Source organism: Rhea pennata, chromosome 27 (assembly GCF_028389875.1).
Source record: "Rhea pennata isolate bPtePen1 chromosome 27, bPtePen1.pri, whole genome shotgun sequence".
In the NCBI taxonomy this organism is placed as follows: Eukaryota; Metazoa; Chordata; class Aves; order Rheiformes; family Rheidae; genus Rhea; species Rhea pennata.
This window is the reverse complement of record NC_084689.1, coordinates 5,939,577-5,958,245: the sequence shown is the minus strand read 5'-3', so window position 1 is coordinate 5,958,245 and position 18,669 is coordinate 5,939,577. Positions and strand designations below refer to the sequence as shown.

At 42.8% G+C, this 18,669-nt stretch overlaps 1 protein-coding gene across 9 annotated transcripts in view; it reads right to left on the bottom strand.

Annotated features, from left to right (window-relative positions):
* The window catches only part of RFX2 (regulatory factor X2), a 64,145-nt gene that overhangs the window by 20,450 nt on the left and 25,026 nt on the right, over window positions 1-18,669 (bottom strand). For 4 of the 9 annotated variants that reach the window (XR_009960868.1, XM_062596094.1, XM_062596097.1 and 1 more), the window contains exons 2-5: window positions 11,773-11,885; window positions 8,911-9,000; window positions 7,849-7,928; window positions 5,672-5,936 (exon numbers count right to left, since the gene is read on the bottom strand). Coding sequence is in view for 8 of the 9 variants with exons in the window: in XM_062596094.1 (XP_062452078.1) it covers window positions 5,672-5,936; window positions 7,849-7,928; window positions 8,911-9,000; window positions 11,773-11,877 (540 nt within the window). In the remaining variant the exon portion in view is untranslated. Of the gene's footprint in view, window positions 1-832; window positions 908-5,671; window positions 5,937-7,848; window positions 7,929-8,910; window positions 9,001-11,772; window positions 11,886-18,669 lie in introns of all 9 variants that reach the window. The other 5 variants (XM_062596096.1, XM_062596095.1, XM_062596102.1 and 2 more) reach the window with 4 other exon arrangements.

Sequence of the window (18,669 nt, the reverse complement as noted above, 5' to 3'; positions counted from 1 at the left end):
CTTCAGAGTGAGAAGAGGTAAATATACTTTTGCAGGACCTAAAAATGACAACAGATCTGCCCCCAAATACAAAGCAAGAGGAAATCTGGAAGAGTAGAGAAGTACCATTTGTGCACTGTGACTTATTGGAGCAGAACCATGCTTCAGCCGAATCCAAAACACAGGGAAGTCAATGCAAGTCTAGTGATTTCAACAGGACTTGAATTAGACCCTTCAAATCTCACACAAGCGTGTGTGCTCACTGTTAAGCATTACTGCATGGGAGCCAGAAACCGTGACACAGAAGACCCTGAGTAAGCTCAGTAGAATAGTGGGAACTTCACACAAAGCAGGGAAATTGTTGGCATAATGAGAACAGAGAGGTCTAGCAAATGGATTTAACATACTATTGTAACAGTAATGGTCTTCCTGTGCCACAAAGAGGCAATAAAAGCATACACAGGAGTAGGCTTTTGGTACACATTATCTAGGGGATAGCTGTCGTGATTCACTTCGAGTTATTGCGAGTTATTTTCCAGCCTCCAGCCATCTTTCAGTTCCAGTGAAAGGAAAGAACTTCCTCAAATGTGTTTTTCTAATTGCCAGCAGTTTCCATTGCAAAGCAAGTGAAATAAATACAGGGTTGAGGCAGTTAACAGAATCCAGAACATCTCAAACAAACATTAGCGTCTCAGCAGTTTTTGCAAATTCTTTTTTCTTGAGACTGGACTGTTTTGGGCAGCACAGCTGAAGCTCAGGCTGCTCTGAGTGACTCTTACAGCGAGTATACCAAATGGCTACATATAATGCATATAAAGTGGGGAAGAGGTTGTAAAATCTGATTGCAACTTACATGGCTGTTGAGCAAACTGCTTTTGTGTGATGTAATCCCTTCATTTTTTTGTAGGTTTTCAATCGCCATTTCAAGCTAAAGAAAATGTGCACAGGAGAAAAAAAAATGAAAAGAGAAAAAAGAAAGGAAATCAGATAGTTAGCAACAGCCAGGATTTTATCTTTATTATTTGAATGATTAATGCTTTACATCAACAGGTTCGTGAAAAAAAGAGGCAAGTAGATGAGGTGCAGTCCTTATGGGATGAAGCTGCAAAGACATTACTGTTCTGCATGCAAACTAACCACAAAGTAAGAACCCTTGCTAGGGTGAAAGGGGGAGACTAGGGGGCTTTCAATCTTCTACTGTATGCATTGCCCATTATTTAAATTTTAAAAAGAAAAGAGAAAAAAGCAATTCTTCATCTCCTTTCCCCTCTATGTCTAGACCAAAACACTGCCACACAGCTATGCTAGAGCAGGATGAAGGAGATTTGCCACAGAAGTGCATTTGACCCATCCCCTTCAAGGAAATCTGGAAGGAATGACTTCAATTATTATTTCTTAAAATTTTGACAAAAAAATAACAGTAGCTAAATAAAATGGGGAACACAGGAGAGTTGATGCACAGAATGTATAAGCTGGAAGGGACAACAGATCTTCACTGCTAACTACAGGGGGACTCCCAAGGCAAAAACAGGTTTCAGTTAAGTGATCTTCGCACTAAGAGAGGCTGGCATGTCTTGATTCTACCTGTGCTCATTTCCACTGTCCCAGAGCTTCTGCAATCAGAGGCATAATGAGGCATTTTTGTCCCCGAAAGAGCACCTGTGCTTCGCTCTGCCCTCATCCAGCTTTTCTCCTACACTCAGCCTGCTGCCTGGTGCTCAGATCTTTGCCTAGACCCTCCTTGTCCTGTCCTTCCTGATCCAGGGGCTCCTGTGGCAACCTCTCAGAGGGCTGCTGGTCTCTTTTTTGCTCCTCTGCACTAACTTTTTGCTGTTGAGGAAGGGAAAAAAAAAAAAAAGAAGAAGAAGAACAGGCTGAGAAACTGGCAGGGGCAGAACCCACCATTTCTTTCCAGTAGATGTTCTCAAAACGCTGATATCTATGACCTGTTAGCAAAGGCAAGATAAGAAGGCACACATCAGCCTGTAAAACCTGCGATCAGCAACTATCTCTGGAAAGTTATGATCCGCCATCATTTAACATGCAGTGTTGTGCAGTTATCTGTAGGCACATGCACAAAGCATCACATCTGCACAGAGATCTACCTGTTATGGCCGCCTTTCCATACAGGCTAGTTCCCTCTACTCCAGTTTGCAGCTTGACTCATAACATGACAAAGATAGAAGTAGAAATAAAACTGCCTTTTGCAAAACCAAGCTCTACCAAAAAGGTGAGAAAACAGAATAAGTGAGATCTAACTCCTGAAGTAACACTCAACAACCAAACACACAGTCTGCACCATATCAATGTCTGAATGTGATATACTGTCCAAGCACCTCCAAAATAAATTCCTTCGTTTCTATCCGAAAGTGACATCTTTGTGGCACTTCTTAGCTTAGTAAGTTGCCACTGAATTCAAAAAGGCTCAGCCTAAGACTGTTTCAGAGGTTTTCAAGAAAACTGTCTAGCACACCATGATGCACCATGAGGAACCAAAACTCATCAGCCCACATTGATTGCTGATGCAGCCTCAAGGAAATGAGTCAAAGCATTAGAGGGAAACACCATTTCCTTCCTCTGTTCAGGAGGGAGAGCGCACCGATCTGGGCACTGCCCCCTATACCTCTTATACAAGCGCAAAAACACTACTTGTCCTTTGGCATGTTGGTAAGCATCCAACAACAAGGAACCCCTTCCATCTAGAGGAAAAAAAAAATTACAGGAGAAAGACTGAAAAAGCATCATGACAGCTCTTAAATAGTCCTGCATGAAGGTGAGTATTTTGAAAAAAGAACATTTAGCAAGTGGTTATTCTACTGGAAAAGATGCCAGGTCTCTAGATTGTGAGATTACTGAATCTTGTATCAGTCAAAAGCACCATGTGCCCTGATGAAACATTGTCCAGTGAAACTCATTAAAGGAGAGCTGTTCAAAGTCTTCTTGCTCCCCATCCTAGGGCACGGGAAAAAAACGAAATTGTGAGTCTGCCTAGGGTGACCCTGAAGGTGCAGAACAAGTCAATCTAAAGATTGTTCATTTGTTTTCCAGCCACAGCTGGACATGTTGGCAACAACTCTCAGCTACTGCTCACTAACTCCTGGGCAAGCAAAAAAACCTGCCTGAAAATGGGACTCCAGGGCACTGCACTAAAAATCAAGTTAACCAAGATTCAGAAGGACCAAAAGGAAGACAGTTGTGAGGACCTACTCATAGGAAGTCTCAAGGATTTCCTCTCTTGGCATCGCTTATTTTAAATGAAGATTAATGGTTCGCTGTCAGTACCAACACTGAACGGGACTGTTTCAGGTTCTGCTTCAGCCCGCTTGATGGAGAACATTGTTATTGCAGCAGAGATGAAGGAAGGATTTACAAGTATTTGAAGACTTTATTTTGGCTTACAACTAATTTTTACCACACACCCCTCACTCTCCTGAGGCAGCTTTGATGCCATTGCTAACTCTGTAGGGCTGCCTTGCACCCAGTCTCTCAAGATGCTCTCCTTACTTTCTCCCCTTCGAGGTCTTGGTGTCAGCTTGTCAGCTCTGTCTCAAGTATCTGCCGTCCTCCTAAGCCCTCTCACTTCCCCATTGCTCACAGTTGCATCTCCGCTGCTAGGCCTTCGCGTTGTTGGCCACTTTGACATCCCACCCCCTGGCACTACACACCCAAGATCCTGAGCAAACACTACAGCTTCCTCATCTACATCTGCACGAGCTGTACTTTTCTTTCTTTCTATAGCCAAATCTCTTAATCCTGGTCCTAAACACATTTCACCAGGACTAAAGCCTTTCTGGTTTATGTTCCAATCCGCTGATTTTATCTAGTCATTGCTTTCCTTAAGCCGTCCACTATCTTCCCAGATCTTATTATGTGAAATTCAAAGTATTTATCATGGCTCTGAAAGTTCTTGGGAGTTCTGCTGTATCTCCCCTATGTCAGAAGAAGTGAAACCACACAGACACATCCCTACACTGTCTTCTAAAAAAGCATCTATGCACTGCTCAACCCTCTTGAGCCCTTCCATGAGAACAACCACCATTTATTGTTAAAAACTTCCTGAAAGCTTATCCCTTCGTGCAAAAGAGTGATTTTACTTCAGATGTCACTTTTTTCCTAAACAGCTTGTCCCATGTGATAGCTGGCTACAAAACAGATCTGCTTGCGGGACATTTCTATTGACACATCTTCTGCTCAGGCTTTTGACATCATGCCCATCACCATGGAAATAAATAAATAAAAAAAAGAGTAACGTTGTGTAGCTTTGCAAGATGCAGTCCCACGCAGGTGACAAGATCAGCAGCTACTTCCTTCAAAATAACAAGCTTGAGCAAAGCAAGAGGAAGATCCAATGCTAGTTTTTAACTATGATTAATTAAACTATACAAACACAAATCTCACACAAGAAATGAATCTCAGGTAATCCAGAGGCATCTGCCTTTTGTTCCTACAGTTCCTACCACTTGTTTTCTTTTCCACTCAGAGCTAAGAGCTTTTCCCCACTACTGCTACTTTTGCCTAAGACAGACCAGATTGACTCCAGGATCAAAGGCACAAACAGTCAAAATCTTTCAGGTCTGTATTTTAAAACTTGTGAGATGTGAAAGTAGAGCCTAAGTGGCCAGATTTTCAAGAGTGCTCCGCAGCAAACAGCTCCTATTTTTCTCACTGGGCGGTGCTGTTCACATTTTAAAATCTATCCACAAACATTCAATTACATCTACATTTGTAATTACATCTATATACAAATGTATAAATACATACATACAAATCCCGCTGACAGGGAAGGTGACTACTGTCCCAGAAGTATACTAGCTCCCAAGCCATTCGTGGTGGCAGTTGCTACTAAGACTTGGTAGATTCCAACATAAAAGCCCTGGTAACTTCTAGTTGCAGAAAAGTTATTTCAAGTTAATCATTTTATCCCTCTGAGTCCTATACAGCTGCAGAACTGAGCTTCTAACAACCTGGCACCTCTGCTGATAGTTGGATGGACATGATTAAAAGAAATGAGAATTTTAAAACATTTCTGTTGGATCAGTATTATGCCTAAAATACATTTTCTGTAACATATGGCATGGACAGAATACACAATGGTGTAGAAGATATATAAAGGCTTTTTATCAGTGTGCATTTGGGATGATCAGCATGACACACTTTATGTGCTAATTATCTACTGTGTTAATAACAGACTTTCCAGGTCTCTTCAAAATCAAAAATATTTTTAGATATTTCTTTAGCTTGGGCAAGTCAAGCCTTGTGTTCAGATGGTATAGTCATTAGAAAATGTAAACGCAGACAACTCAGAAGAGTTGGAAAGTGAAATACTGCTTTGGAAAATACAAAAACTCAAACTCTCAAGAATTTGTGTTATCTCCAACTGCATAATTCCAGCGAGTGAACAAACTGCTCAAAAAGTCTGAGAAGCTGCTGCCCACCAGACACATCCCAAATTCCTGCTGGCAAAAAGAAAAAAAAAAAGATTTATATATATATATATATATATATATATATATATATATATATATATATATCTGTAGTACACCAGTGTCTATTCTCTTACTTCCCTTTGCATAACAAGTTATACAGACATATACACAGCTCTAACGATAGGAAGTTTTATTTTCTGAAGGCTTTTCAGTTCCCTGGGAATAATTCCGGGCCCCGGAGCTGCAACATCTGCAGGGCTACATACCGTTGCTGGAGAGGAGCGTGAAGTATGTGACAGAGAATGTCTAGTGTTTTCCATCCCCCCATGAATGAGATAGGCTCCCGAGCCGGAGAGGATCGGACTTCCCCCAATGTCCATGGTGATGCCCACCATGTTGTGAGAGGGAATGGCCGTAGGAGAGGATGTCGCTGTAGTCACCTGAGCTCCACCTCCCTGCGGTTCGAAATAGGAAGCAGCGCTGCTGGGGGCGTAAATCTGAGCTTCGGTGTTGTAGGAGTAGGCGGCTCGTCTGTCAAAGGAACAACAGCGTTAGGATGGGGAGCGGGCACTGGTGGAGAGGCGCGCGGCGATCTCATCGCATGCCTGGTGGCTCCTGCAAGCTCCACTAAGTTTTAAAAAGGTCTCGCCTCCGTTGGTGATGGGATTTGCTCTACTGAAATTGAGCCCGACTATAAAAGTCGATTCTGACAGCGTTAATCTGTCCTGTGAAAGCCCTGAAGCAAAGGTCAAAAGCCATGGCTGGTCCGAGTGGTGGAACAGACTATGTGAGAGCACGCAGAGCCCAGGAAGGTTTATTTGCAGGAGCCTAACCTGTAAATAAAGCCTGCTAAATGTGCCTACTTCTCATTTGCTTTAGAAGTCCTGAGGTCTAGCCGCTAGCAGTAAGTGCTTGCCAGTTCAGCCTTACCAACAGCTTGCCCTGCACAGTTAATGCTGGGTAAAAGAAACTATTCCCTTAAAAGCACAATTTTGCTAATGCAGCAGTAGCTATGCAAGAGCCTTTGTTCATAAACAGTATAATTAAAAAAAAAAAAAAAAAAAAAAAAAAAGCCACACCTGAAAGCCACACTTTTTACACGGCTGTTGAAAATGCAGCTTGGGCACCTAGGTAAACTTTTCCAAGTGTTAAGATGTGTTAAGTGCTCTAGAACTAGTATGGAGAGCTAATTGACACCAGTAATTTTCCCCTCAAAAGAGAGAAAAAAAACACAAGCTGGAAGGTCACTCTACACATACAGAGACTAAAAAGTAGTGTTAATTAGAAGTAAAACAAACATTTCCTAGGAAAACTTAGGTTTTCTGTTTCATTTTTGTTACAGAAAAGGAAATTGGCCTTGTCTGGCATTTCCACCTACGGCATTTTCAATTTTCAGTATAGGAGATGATACACTTCACTGCAACCCCCTGCAAAAGAGCTGGTGGGTGGGTGGCATTTTGCTGTGACATTGGCATGGGATGTGGCTGCATAATGCTACAGTTCAGGAGCCGTGGTGGCAGCACCGGGGAGCCCACCTGCAGTTTTTCCTTACTTCAGGACAACCAGTGAAAGGATGAAGGATTCCTTCTTTGCAATCCTTTGATTCCCTCCTGTCCTGAGGGACGGTTTTCCCATGACTTAGAACTAAATACCCCAGGAATTGGAGTCCTCCAGTGGTCAGCATCCAAACCGCAGACCAGAAAAAAAAATAGTCATGTCACACTCTCAAAAACTCGAACAAAAGCGTTGTCAGAACCTCTGTGAAACAACGGAGCTGCAGTGAAACAGCACACGTTATTAAAAATAATCTAACCAACTCTACAAAGGAACTGTGCCATTCTGAGTAGAGGCAAGATGGGAAGAAAACCCACAGCTCGCTGCAGAGCTGCACTCACTCAGTGTCACCTACACGCTGGTCAGAGCAGCACCCTAACATGGCAACGTGAAGGCACAGCAGGGAACATGTCTAAGAAAACACAAAGAAATTGAGCACGATGATATGAGATGGTCTCTTAAGATGAGAAGGTCATTTTGTTATCATCATACTGCAACAAAGCTGAGAGCATCCCAGAAGGCAACAGGGGCATCAGAACATTTACTAAATCCCTTGCTTCTGAAAAGAGCTATGCTTCAGTTCTTAAAGGCACACCATCTTGCCACACACAAAGGGCTAGCGAAAAGAAAACGCTGGGCCCTGTTAAATGAAAGAGAGTAGAACAACTGCCTCCCCATGAAGTACAATGTCTCCTCTAAGGTTGGAGTCTGGCTGAAGCTATAACCATGCACAGATTGCAGCCTGTAAAACGGTTCCTCCTCTTCCTCCTTTTAATGGCGGGCAGTGCCAGCAGCCAACTCTGTCATGGAAGGAGCCTGTAAGGACCAAACAGCTCAGACCCAGCTGGGTGAAATGGAGGATGAGCTACTGTGAACAAGAGAGTCTTACATGGTTCCATTGGTATAAACAGCTTCTCCTCCTTCCACATACTGGACCTGGGATGGATATACGTGCTGCACGGATTGCACCTGAAACAAGCAGCGTAAACATGAGTTATAGGTGTATTATTGCCTAGCAACAGTGGGAGAAATTACATTTTACATCCATAAACAGCTTTCAACCTTACCTTGACTTTTTTTTTCCTTTTTTAATGAGCTTAGGAATCCAAGAGTATATATTTATTTTAAAAGGTCAAATTAAAATAAATAAATAAATAGTTGCTCCATGAGCAGTGGAAACAATAGAGCTGGGTTTCCTCTGCACGCCCTCTGAGGGTTGGTTCTCTGCTGACTAATACGGTGAGATCATGCTGCAGCCTTTCCCTCAGAGAAGAGGTTGGCAGTGTCCATCTGCACTCCAGCCCCCCTTTTTTATTAGTCTGGGAGGTACATGGTTGCTCTCTGTCAAGTTTGTCTGAAACTGAGCAACCAAGTAAAAAATTGCTAGGAGAGAAAGTCAAGAGAGTCGGATGTGCTATCCATACGAAGGTGCGTTATATATGGCTGGTTTCTTAGGAAACAATGACTGAAAAGGCAGAGTTCAGATAAATAAAAACACTTGCATGACTCTCAGTTATCTAACCTTTCTATGAAGCTACATGTGGTCAGTACACTGATTGGTGTAATTAAAGAAAAATCCCAAACAGTTTGACTCTAAAAAAATCTAAAAAATCTAAAATCTTTACAGAAGAGGGCTGTTTTTTAAATGGCAATTAGAAACAACCATCAAATCTTTAAACATATGCAAGGCAGTTGATAAAGTTCTTTCTAAACTTTAAATACCTTGAGAATTTCGTCATCAGTCTGAGAAAGACAGACAGAGATGGAGAAAGCTGCTCTCCCAGTAATCACCAGTTCTCTAATCGCACTCAACTCTTTAATTAATGGCATGGATCTTTTTAAATAGGTATCTGACACAGTTTCAAATATCACGTGGGACAGAAGAGACAGGGAGAGCCTGAGAGTCCTGTTTACACTGGGTCACTGTGGTGTCTCACTCTGCTGACATTACCTGTTGTGGAACCTGCTGAACTCTGGGAACAGAGATTTGCTGCATCTGCGCTCCTTTGGGAGTGGAGCCTGCTGCTTGGACCAAAACCCTCTAAAAGAAGAAGACACAATAACATATGCTTACATTCAGTTTCCTGTTAGTCTATAATGGACATAACCTAGGCACTTGCTTTCATGAGAAACTTGCCTCCAAATCCAGAGGCAGCAGTACCCCTTATCACTGTCCCACTCTCCCGTGCGGGTCCCCTTATCCTCCTCCCAAGGAGATACCAGGCATTAGCCTGAACTCAGTACCTTCAACACAGGAAAAGCAAAAAGCTGAATCCACATTTTCAGATACGGCCCATCTTTCAATCACCATTCAAAGGAATAATAGCAAATGCCCAATTACTAGAAACAGTTAAACAAAAGGTTTGGTCACAATTAAACAAAGAGGAATCATTCCTCCCATATTCGCATTTTTTTACTGCAGCTGCAAAGATTCTTCTTTTATGGCTGCCACACCACATCACACTCTGCCTCCTACTATACTTTAAAAAAAAAATCGTGCTCTGCAAGGTGCTGCAGCTCTCATGGTTTCTTCTGGCAATAAATCTAAGTTGGTTCTGCATCTCCCTCCAAGTGCCAGGGAGAGCACAGGAATGCTTTGAGTAGTGCTGTGGTGGTTATCCTGAGACACTGTCCTCTACCCCTCCTCATCATTTCCATTTCCCCCCCTGCTCTTTGCATTATGCTCGATGTTCAGTTTGAGGCTGGACTTGTCTCGCAAAGCACTAAACACCTTGCAGTAAAAAAAAAAATGTGGGGACACGACGGATGGAAAGAAATGATTCAGTGAGGCCTATGGGAATAGAGCCTAGCATGCTGGCATGCAAGTAAGAAAGGAAACATTCAGGTCAAATATCAGTATGGCATTTTAAACTGATGAGGACCTTCTCCGAGGAGACAGTCATCCTCGGTGGCTTGAAGCTTTAAAAATACCTAGCAGACTAGGCCAACAGAACAAGTGTCCCATGCAAAATAATCTTGCACAGATCCTAAAAGAGACCTTGACAATTGCAGGCTACCTTACATATATATGCATTTTTGGATTTTCCCATCTGACACTCTCCCAACATGTCCTTTGTTACCAGCCAGAAATTCTATTCTGGTAGAATTACAGGAATTTGGCAATTGCCTAGATTTCCAGGCAGTCTCAACATCACCAGTCCCCATGCTGACCCTTCAGTGGGTCATTCGAGTAAGTTTGCAATAAGGACAACCCTGGTGTGCGCTCATATCAACCATTCCTTTGCCTGTTTACTTTCCAAAAGAGGCTATAATCAGGGCATGACTGGAATTTTAAAAGCCATTTTTCAAGCCAGGCCTTGGTAATGCCAATTGCATCAAAATCTCATTGAGAACTGTTCCTTTCTCCTACTTTTTACCTATTCTCTTCCATTGCTTTTTATCAAATGACACATCTTTCCTCCTTCTCTGGCATAGCAGTCCAGCTCAACCGTTTTTGTACTTTATCATGATCTGCCTGGTTACTCCTCCTAGTTTCCAACCAAGAGAATTAATCATCCCCAACCTGTAAGATGATGCCATCCTGTTCATACAGCCTTCTCTCACACTGAAAGGTGGACCAGCAATCAGCAAAATCAAAAGCTTCAGCCTCACACCGGTCACGCTGCCAGTAGTTCATTTCTAGTATTTTCTTTTTGCAGATGGTGAGAAGAGAAGGCTCTCTAGATGTTTCTCCTCTTCATCTCTCTTCCAAGACCACCAAGGTCTCCCGCAATCCGTGGAGTTGCACTCACTATGCCATGTCATTACACCAGCACTGGGAATAGCTGGCCAGATAGTTTCATAATCCAAAGCCAACGAGTTTTCTAAATTTCTTTAATATGTCGTCACAGTCAAATTCAAGCTAATGGCTGCTGATTCCTAAGATACTTTATGCCATCAATCAGCAGTTTTCACATTACTACAGGGTGAATGAGAAATGTTACCCAGAGAAATCACCACTGTGAGGGCTGAAGGATGGCAGTGAGCTGGCCAAACATACACTGAATCACCCGACGCCAGTGTCCTGCTCCTATCAATTCACAACTTTTAATTGTTCCTTTTCATCAACATCCAATGGCAGCTACTTCTGCTCAGCTGGGAGCAGAGAGAAGGGTGTAGCTGTTCTACACACCCATCCTCTTATCCCTCCAGCTTCCTCAACAGCTATAGAAAGCTCTTCTGATAGTTCCCTAAATGGCATAAAAAGGAACCAATTTTATTTAACACTTCCCTTTTTGCATTAGGTAGTTTTCATTCATGAGCTGAAGCTATCATTTTTTCTCATATCATGAGATCTTCCAACTGCACTGTATTCATGTAAATGACCCTCCTCCATTTAATTGAAAATATCAGGATTCACCTACCAAAGGGAAAGAAGAAACCAGCATGTGGGTCCTCCACCCACACCTGCACTAGTATGCCCATCCTCTCTTTTCTGGTCAGCCTGAGGCTTCAGTTGCTAGATTTGCCTTCAAGGACAGTTTAATTCTCTGCTGCCTTTATTGACACACCAAATAATGACAACAGGATATTACGGCAAAGCAAACACCAAACCAGCACGAAGTGATTTCATTAGGTAGATAAGTTACAATCTAAATTCCATGTTTTCAAGTTTTCATGTTTGTAGGGCTAACGCCTGCAAGCCTTCACGGCCTTTATCAATGCAGTCTCCATGAACAGTTCCCCACCACTCGCTCAACTCAAACTACTCAACAATCCCCTCCCCCAGAGAAAAGCCCTGGATTGAAACTCATCTACCAGTAAACAGGTCTCTTCTCCATGGAAACAGCATTACCAGCTGTGCATACGTTACCTGCTGAGATGCTGGCACGGGCTGCACTACCGGAGCTTGGGCTGAGGCAGAAGTATGAAGAGCCACAGAAGCTGCTGAGTCTGATCCACCCTCTGAACTCTGCATGCTCACTGCTGAAGAGAGCACAGGGGAGATGAGCTGGAGAAAGCATGGCTTTGCTCACCCATCATGGCCATGGAGCGTAAGGAACCCGTGGCTAACGGGAACAAAATCCCGGTGGAAGGTCTAGGGGAAGTGCTAGGAAGGAAGGTAACTGCCTTCCTACACAGAGGACTCTTTTTAGTCTTGGATCTAATTTTAATGTGGTATTATATTAAGAAAAAAAAAAAAAAAAAGAAAGTTGCACAATTGTTCCACAGAAAGGAGAGGGAAGGAACAGAAAATGCACTTCTAAATATAACAAAAAAAAGTAGCATTGGAAAATTATTGTGTCATAGTAAGGAGCAACTACAGATCTGTAAGAGTAAGAACATATTTTTAAACCAGATTTCTCCTCCTAATCTCGTTTAACTACCGCAAAGTTTTTATCAAAGTGAAATACATGCCTGGAGTTTAGCTAATCCATTCATTTTGAAAGTGGAATTGCCAGTTTGAACTTCAAATCGCAACCAGCAGGGAAACACAAACAGTAAAACAACAGCTCACTGAAGTATTGACAGCTCCCAGCCCTGCTAAGCAACACCATTGTTACACCCCTGCCTTCTCCCGAATTCACGGCAGCCTCCTTGAGGTCCCCAAAAGGATGGACGGATGCCTGCCCTCATCCTCCCGTCCTGCTCCCACGCTGTCGAGCGCACGGGAACCCGCGGGCGCCCCAGGCTCCTCCATCCCCTGCACTCACCCTGCATTACTCAGCGGCGCCGGCGGCGGGGACGTGGGCAGCGTGGGAACGGCCCAGGGCAGCAGAGCCCGCGGGCGCTCCAGCCCACCCTGCATCTGTCCCCGCACGCCCGCCACGGCCGTTCAGGCTGAGCCAGCCGGCAGAAAGCAAGGGCTGCGGCCACGGTGCTTCCCAAGAACCGCCAGTGTCATTTTGGGTTGGTGTTTTTTGATGTAATATAGGGGGGGGAGGGAGGATGGAAGCCTTTCTCCTTGGTTTCTTGTGAAAGTTCCTGTTTAAACCTATTTTAAGACCGTTTCTGCTGTCGTTTCCAAAGCAAAGACTCAGAAGCATCCAGATTTTGAGCAGCGTCTTTTCTCCTTTCACAGTCTTGCTGCGGAGTGCAACAGCCTCCAAACGCTAGAGGTGCGAAATCTTTTCCATTTCATTTCTCTTCTCCTTCTGATACTTAACACTTTTTTTCTTAACTCTGTGGCAAGTTAAGAGGCAAAAAGTAAAAAGAAAAACCGAGGGAACGCTATGGACACGCTTAGGACCATATTCGATCGACAGCTCACCGTGGCAAAGAGACAAAGACGGGAGGTGAAGTTACAAAAATGCATATATTCTCTTTCTACCGTTGAGAAAAAACCCAGAATACTTAGATTCTTCACCAAACAGGTTTGACCTGCTCTCTTGACTTCACCCAAACTCCATCGCTTACAAGCAGTTTTCTCTTTCCTACCTCTTTTCTGCATCCAAGAGAAAGCGGATGCAAAACATGTATACCTAGCCACCGCTCCAAACGCGGCCACCGGATTGATATAATAATCCAGCCACAAGATAAAGAAATTTATTTGCTATTTGGCACTGTTCACATCCCTTCCTAGCCCTCAAGTCATACGCGTGGTGCAACCTCAGCAGACGGGTACAACTATTTTGTGCAACTCCACTATATAAAGGGAGCACCTGTTTCTTCCCATCGCTGCCTGAACGTATTTTTGAAACGGTATCAGCGGCAGCAGTGCTGTGTGATCAAAAAAATAGTAATTATTTTCTCTGTAAATTTAAGAAATAGCCTTCCACCTGTTCCAGGCCTGGCCTACCAGCATTATTTGCAAGTAAACAGCTGGCCAGCACTGTGCCGTTGGCAAAGGAGGCGAGTTTATATAGCTTGCATAAACACTCTCAGGCAGAATAGAGGGATAACTTTTAGGATACATATTCTCATAATTTTTGCAAGGGTGTTTTATTGTCTATTACTCGGGCTCAGGGCTCTGGTTCACAGCTTTCTAGGTTTCTTCAAGAGGAAAAACACAACACGGTTAAGTTACAAAAGAAAATTGGATATGTTGCCAAATACATTTTAATGATCTATTTGAGAGTTTTAGCACATATGCACAAGAAAAACAAGCTGTGAACATAAATTTATTATTATCAATGATTTGGATTAGACAAGAGCTTAGCTTAGAATACTTTAAATTTGCCAAAAATCACTCTGAACTTTTGGTTCTTTCACATGTCCTGATCTTGGAAACGTAGGTCCTGAACTCCACAAAGAACTCAAGTACCATTGACGTTGATGCAATTTCCTCATCTGCTCAAGAACCATTACTGAACAGGGCTTTTCAATATTTAGAAATCAAAGATAATGGAAAGAGGAATTTTTCAACTCGCAGCATTTGATGCAACCAGTTGTTGGGCATCAGCAACTCATGGAAAAGCCCTACAGAGCTGCATCCTAAATAAATGCAACCGATTACATTAATCAAAGGCCAATAACTCCCTGAGGTTAAGATTTAGGCACAACATTCTCGTTTTAAGAACAGCTTGGGGATGCCGAGGAGGAGGGAGAGCCAAGCAACACAGAAGCCCAGGATCAGATGGTAGTCTACGTATTTTTCTTAAAAAGTCACAGTTGAAGCTCTGTGTAAGCATTTGAGGACTGGCAGGGTCAGATCTCAACACTTCAGGTCTACAGAAAGGTCTCTTTTAGTGTACTAAATCAGCAGAGGACACTCAAGATCATCACCTGCTCATCTCTGCTGGTAACTTTGTGTCTTCTGCTTTCCCTCAGTGACCAAAAGACCTAGAGAGGGGCACGTAGGGTGGAAGAGGAGTTGTCTGCTGCTGAAATAAATCATCAACATTATTTTCAGATTTGTTACAAAACACAGGCTCTGTTACCGATGATGATGATGAAGAAGCCAGACACAAAGAACTCAGTGAAATCTGCAGTTGGTATTTCCAGGCAAAGTAGACAGACACAGAAGTTCTGGACCCCAAAGCACATTTGCAAGAATTATTATTATTTTATTACTGGAACATCCTGGATAAAAGATAACTCATTTCCCACTAAAGCCATCTTGTGCTTCCTGAGAATCGGAGAGACAGATACATGTATGCCATCTGCCAACACTAATTTGCGCAGCTGAAAAGCGTACAACGTAAACCAAATTTCTGCACTCCAAGAAACCGTCGTAAGGCACGCCATGACTTTGCCTGTGTCCTGGGAACATAGCTACTAAGTGAGCACGCACATGAGCCAGTACTCAAGAGGATGAACAAACTGCTCAGCATCAGCTTTCAAAGAGGAGACGAAAGGAGGCTTTGGAAGCCTTACTCTTGCTCTTCCTTGACGCTGCAAAGTGAAGAGTGCCCTTGCAGTCACTTAACCAACATCAGCTGCTGGATCTCAGCCGTTTGCTCGTGCAGCTCTTCGGCACTTCGTCCACATCGCTAAAGCGAATGCCCATGAAAGGACTCGCTGCTAGCCCTCAATCTCATTTTTCACCTTCCACAGGAGAGGAAGCTTTACAGTGTTCTCAATGCTCTGATCCTAGCACTCGGTGGCTCAAATGCAAGCTCTGCTATTTCCTAGAGATATAAGATTTGCTGGTTTTTGGTTAGGTCAGGCCTAAGCGAGTGGGATTCACCCTAGGCACACTTGCTCCTTCCTAAGGGAGCAAGTCACAGCCTTCCCTTAGCAGAAGTGACCCACAGAAGCTATTGAAAGGTGTCTCATGGCTTCTCACAGCCAATTAAACAGGGTGACAGTTGGGCAGCCCCGGCGGTGCTGGGGAGCATGCACAAACCAGGCAGCTGCAATTAGTAGTAAACAAAGCCACGGATGAGTCAGGGAGGAACAGAAGCTGGAGTTGACTTACGCAGCTTCAAGGCTCCTCAGAGGGCTTAGGCAAGCAAAAAGGCAAGTTGGTTACGTCTGCAGACGGGATCCTGACCACACACAAGGAACAAAACCGCAGTAAGAGCAGCCTAGTTCAAACCCGTGTGTTTTCAGGTAGAGACGAGTTCAAACCTCCCCTCCTCCTCGCTCAGTCAGGCCAGCAATGCCATGTGGAGCAGCACTGCACGGGGCTGAGGATGCCTCTGCAGAGCCCCAGCTCCAAGTTGCATCATCGCTGGATGAAGCTGGCAGATAAGGAGCCTGCTGCGCACTGGAAACCTTCTGTTTACACACAGCTATCATCGTATCCAGGCAAACAGCAGTGACAGGAAAGGAAATACAGAAAAAGCTAATAACTTCTGGGTGCTATTTCTGGTTCGGCCACCAGCTTGCTCTGTGACCTTGAACAGGATACTTCCCCCTTCCTATGCTTCAATTTTCCCACTCCTAAAAAAGTGGTAATGCTCCCCTACGCAAGATAATTTTCAAGCACTGGTCTCAGAGGGCTGTCAGCATGCGAATGCATTTGAGACAGGCAAGGAGTAGTATTACAAGCCTTGCCATTTGATAAAAACTCCCAATTGTTACTATTTCATTCATGAACTGCATCACCTTCACGGAAATAGCCTTGCCTGTGTTAATCCGCCCTGCCTAAACCTGCTCCAAAATGCTGGGAAAACAGACATAAGAGCAGCATTGCAAAATATTTTTCACCCTCAACTTTGCAGCAAGGGGCAGCAGGGGAGGAATTAAACTCAGGGCATCAAAGTAAGTATCACAGTTTCTCCTACATGCCATCTTCAAGCAAAGAGAAGGAAAATCACATTCTTTAGCTGTTCCCAAGCTCCTGAGGGGAAAAAAAGAAAGAAAAAAAAGAAAAAAATCACAGGATTGAGGCTGAAAAGGTGGCACACAGCAGCGTTTGGGGCACCTCTGGGGCACAGGGGCTCATGCCGGAGGCTGCGAGTGCTGCAGCCTAGAGCCGTGCAAAACGTGAGAGGTGAAGAGCAACCGCAAGTATTTTTCCACAGAACGTTTTAATATAAACCATCAGCTCCCAAATGCTCAAACAAAAAAGTTTCAAAGCTAAACGCTGAGACCTCAAACGTCTATTAACTGCTGCTGATTAGAGCCAGAGCAGGGAAGTTGCCCCAGAGAAAATATTTGGTTTATTTTTCTTTAGTGTTCTGGTCCTCACCGAGTGAGACATGTAAGCACATGGCTAGTGGAGCCCAAGTACCCGAAGATTTTGGTGCATACCTTCCTCGGGCTGCAGATTACTGGATTGGTTTTGTTTTAATTCTGATCCTATCTATTTGGTATTTTTGGACTAGAAGAAAATTTCATCATTTGAAGCAAACTTTTCTCTTTTTCTTTTTTTCTTTTTCTTTTTTCTTTTTTTTTTCCAAGCAGTCTTATATAAATCAGGAAGTTCCTAATGGGTGGGACTGGCACAGTGCTTTGGCTCTCATGGGTGCAAGCAGATTTGTGAAAAGACACACACACACACACATATATATACACACACACATACGGTATTAAACTAAAGTATTTACATATCCTTAAATTTTTAAAGGTGAAAATGTGAAAAGTACGAACAACCCTGAGCCAGCAACCAGCGAATAGCTTTCTCTAATCTGGAATACAATCGTAGGAGTGTTGCTTTCAAAATACTAAAATTGTTATTGTTTCCATGAATTACTTGCTCATTTGAAGACAAAACGTATTATGAACTATTTTATAAAGGGGAAAATTGTAATTTGCATTTCAAAGCTTCCTTGGTCACCAGACCTTATTTAAGCTTTATACATTCCTTTATTACATCTTTTTTTTCTGGCAAAACTTTTGAAATAGAATATAATACTGGGTCATAAGCGAGGGAAAGGAAAAATGCCTTGGAGGAGATTTTTTTTTTCTTTAAGAAGGAAGCAAGTGTTTGCTGCTTTAGCACTCCAGCTGAAATGAGGCATCCTGAATTTTTATCATCACCTGTACACATTGTCCGATATGTTCTATAGCATGAATGGAAGATAAAAATGGAAGCTTGAACATATATATAGTCCTATGGAAAGGCAGAAGCATGGCTACATCAAGATATATCACTAAAAAGGTAATATAGGTACAGGCAGCTGAATGGCTGGAAACCTTGAGAGCTGGATGTAATTGTTAATGGAATTTTATAGCAAACTTCCCTCTAAATTAATGCAGTAGGTAACCTTTACATATCTTTAATATTACTGGGAGTTAATGAGATCTAGTATGCCCAGCAGCCAGGATGTTCAGCTGTGCACAGTTTGTGCTCCAAGTTTCCTTTCTTTTCAGGGGATTTCAGCCTGACCAGGGGGTAAAATAACCAGAGAATCACATAGTCAAATTTCCATATACAAGGTTATGATATAGCTATGAATTTTTAAATTGAAATTTCATGATAGCTGGTGCTTTATTGAAAATCCCAGTCCTCGTAAGCAAGTGGTAACAGGAGGGTTTTCATTTAATTAGAAAAACTGAATTACTTCTCATGTATAACACTAACTGCTAGGATCAAAATTCAATGCCAAGTTTTCCCCCCCTTTCCCTCTTTTCTTTCTCTCTCTCTCTCTCTTTTTTTTTTTTTTTGTCTACTTCTATGGATTTTTAGCATACTTTAAAAGAAAGATTTATATTTAAAACTAGTTATTTGGTTTCTGGAACTTCTATTCAGATTTAATTGGCTTGGAGCTTAGACAAATAGGAAAAACAGAACAGCAATAACTGAACCCAGAAAGAATAAAAGTGCTATTTAATCACCATGTTCTATACAAGCCCCAAAAGGTAGTTTATTCCCTGTGCATATCTATAAGCTTGACTATACAAAAAGGAACTAAGATTTCCTTGTTCAATAGATTTGCTA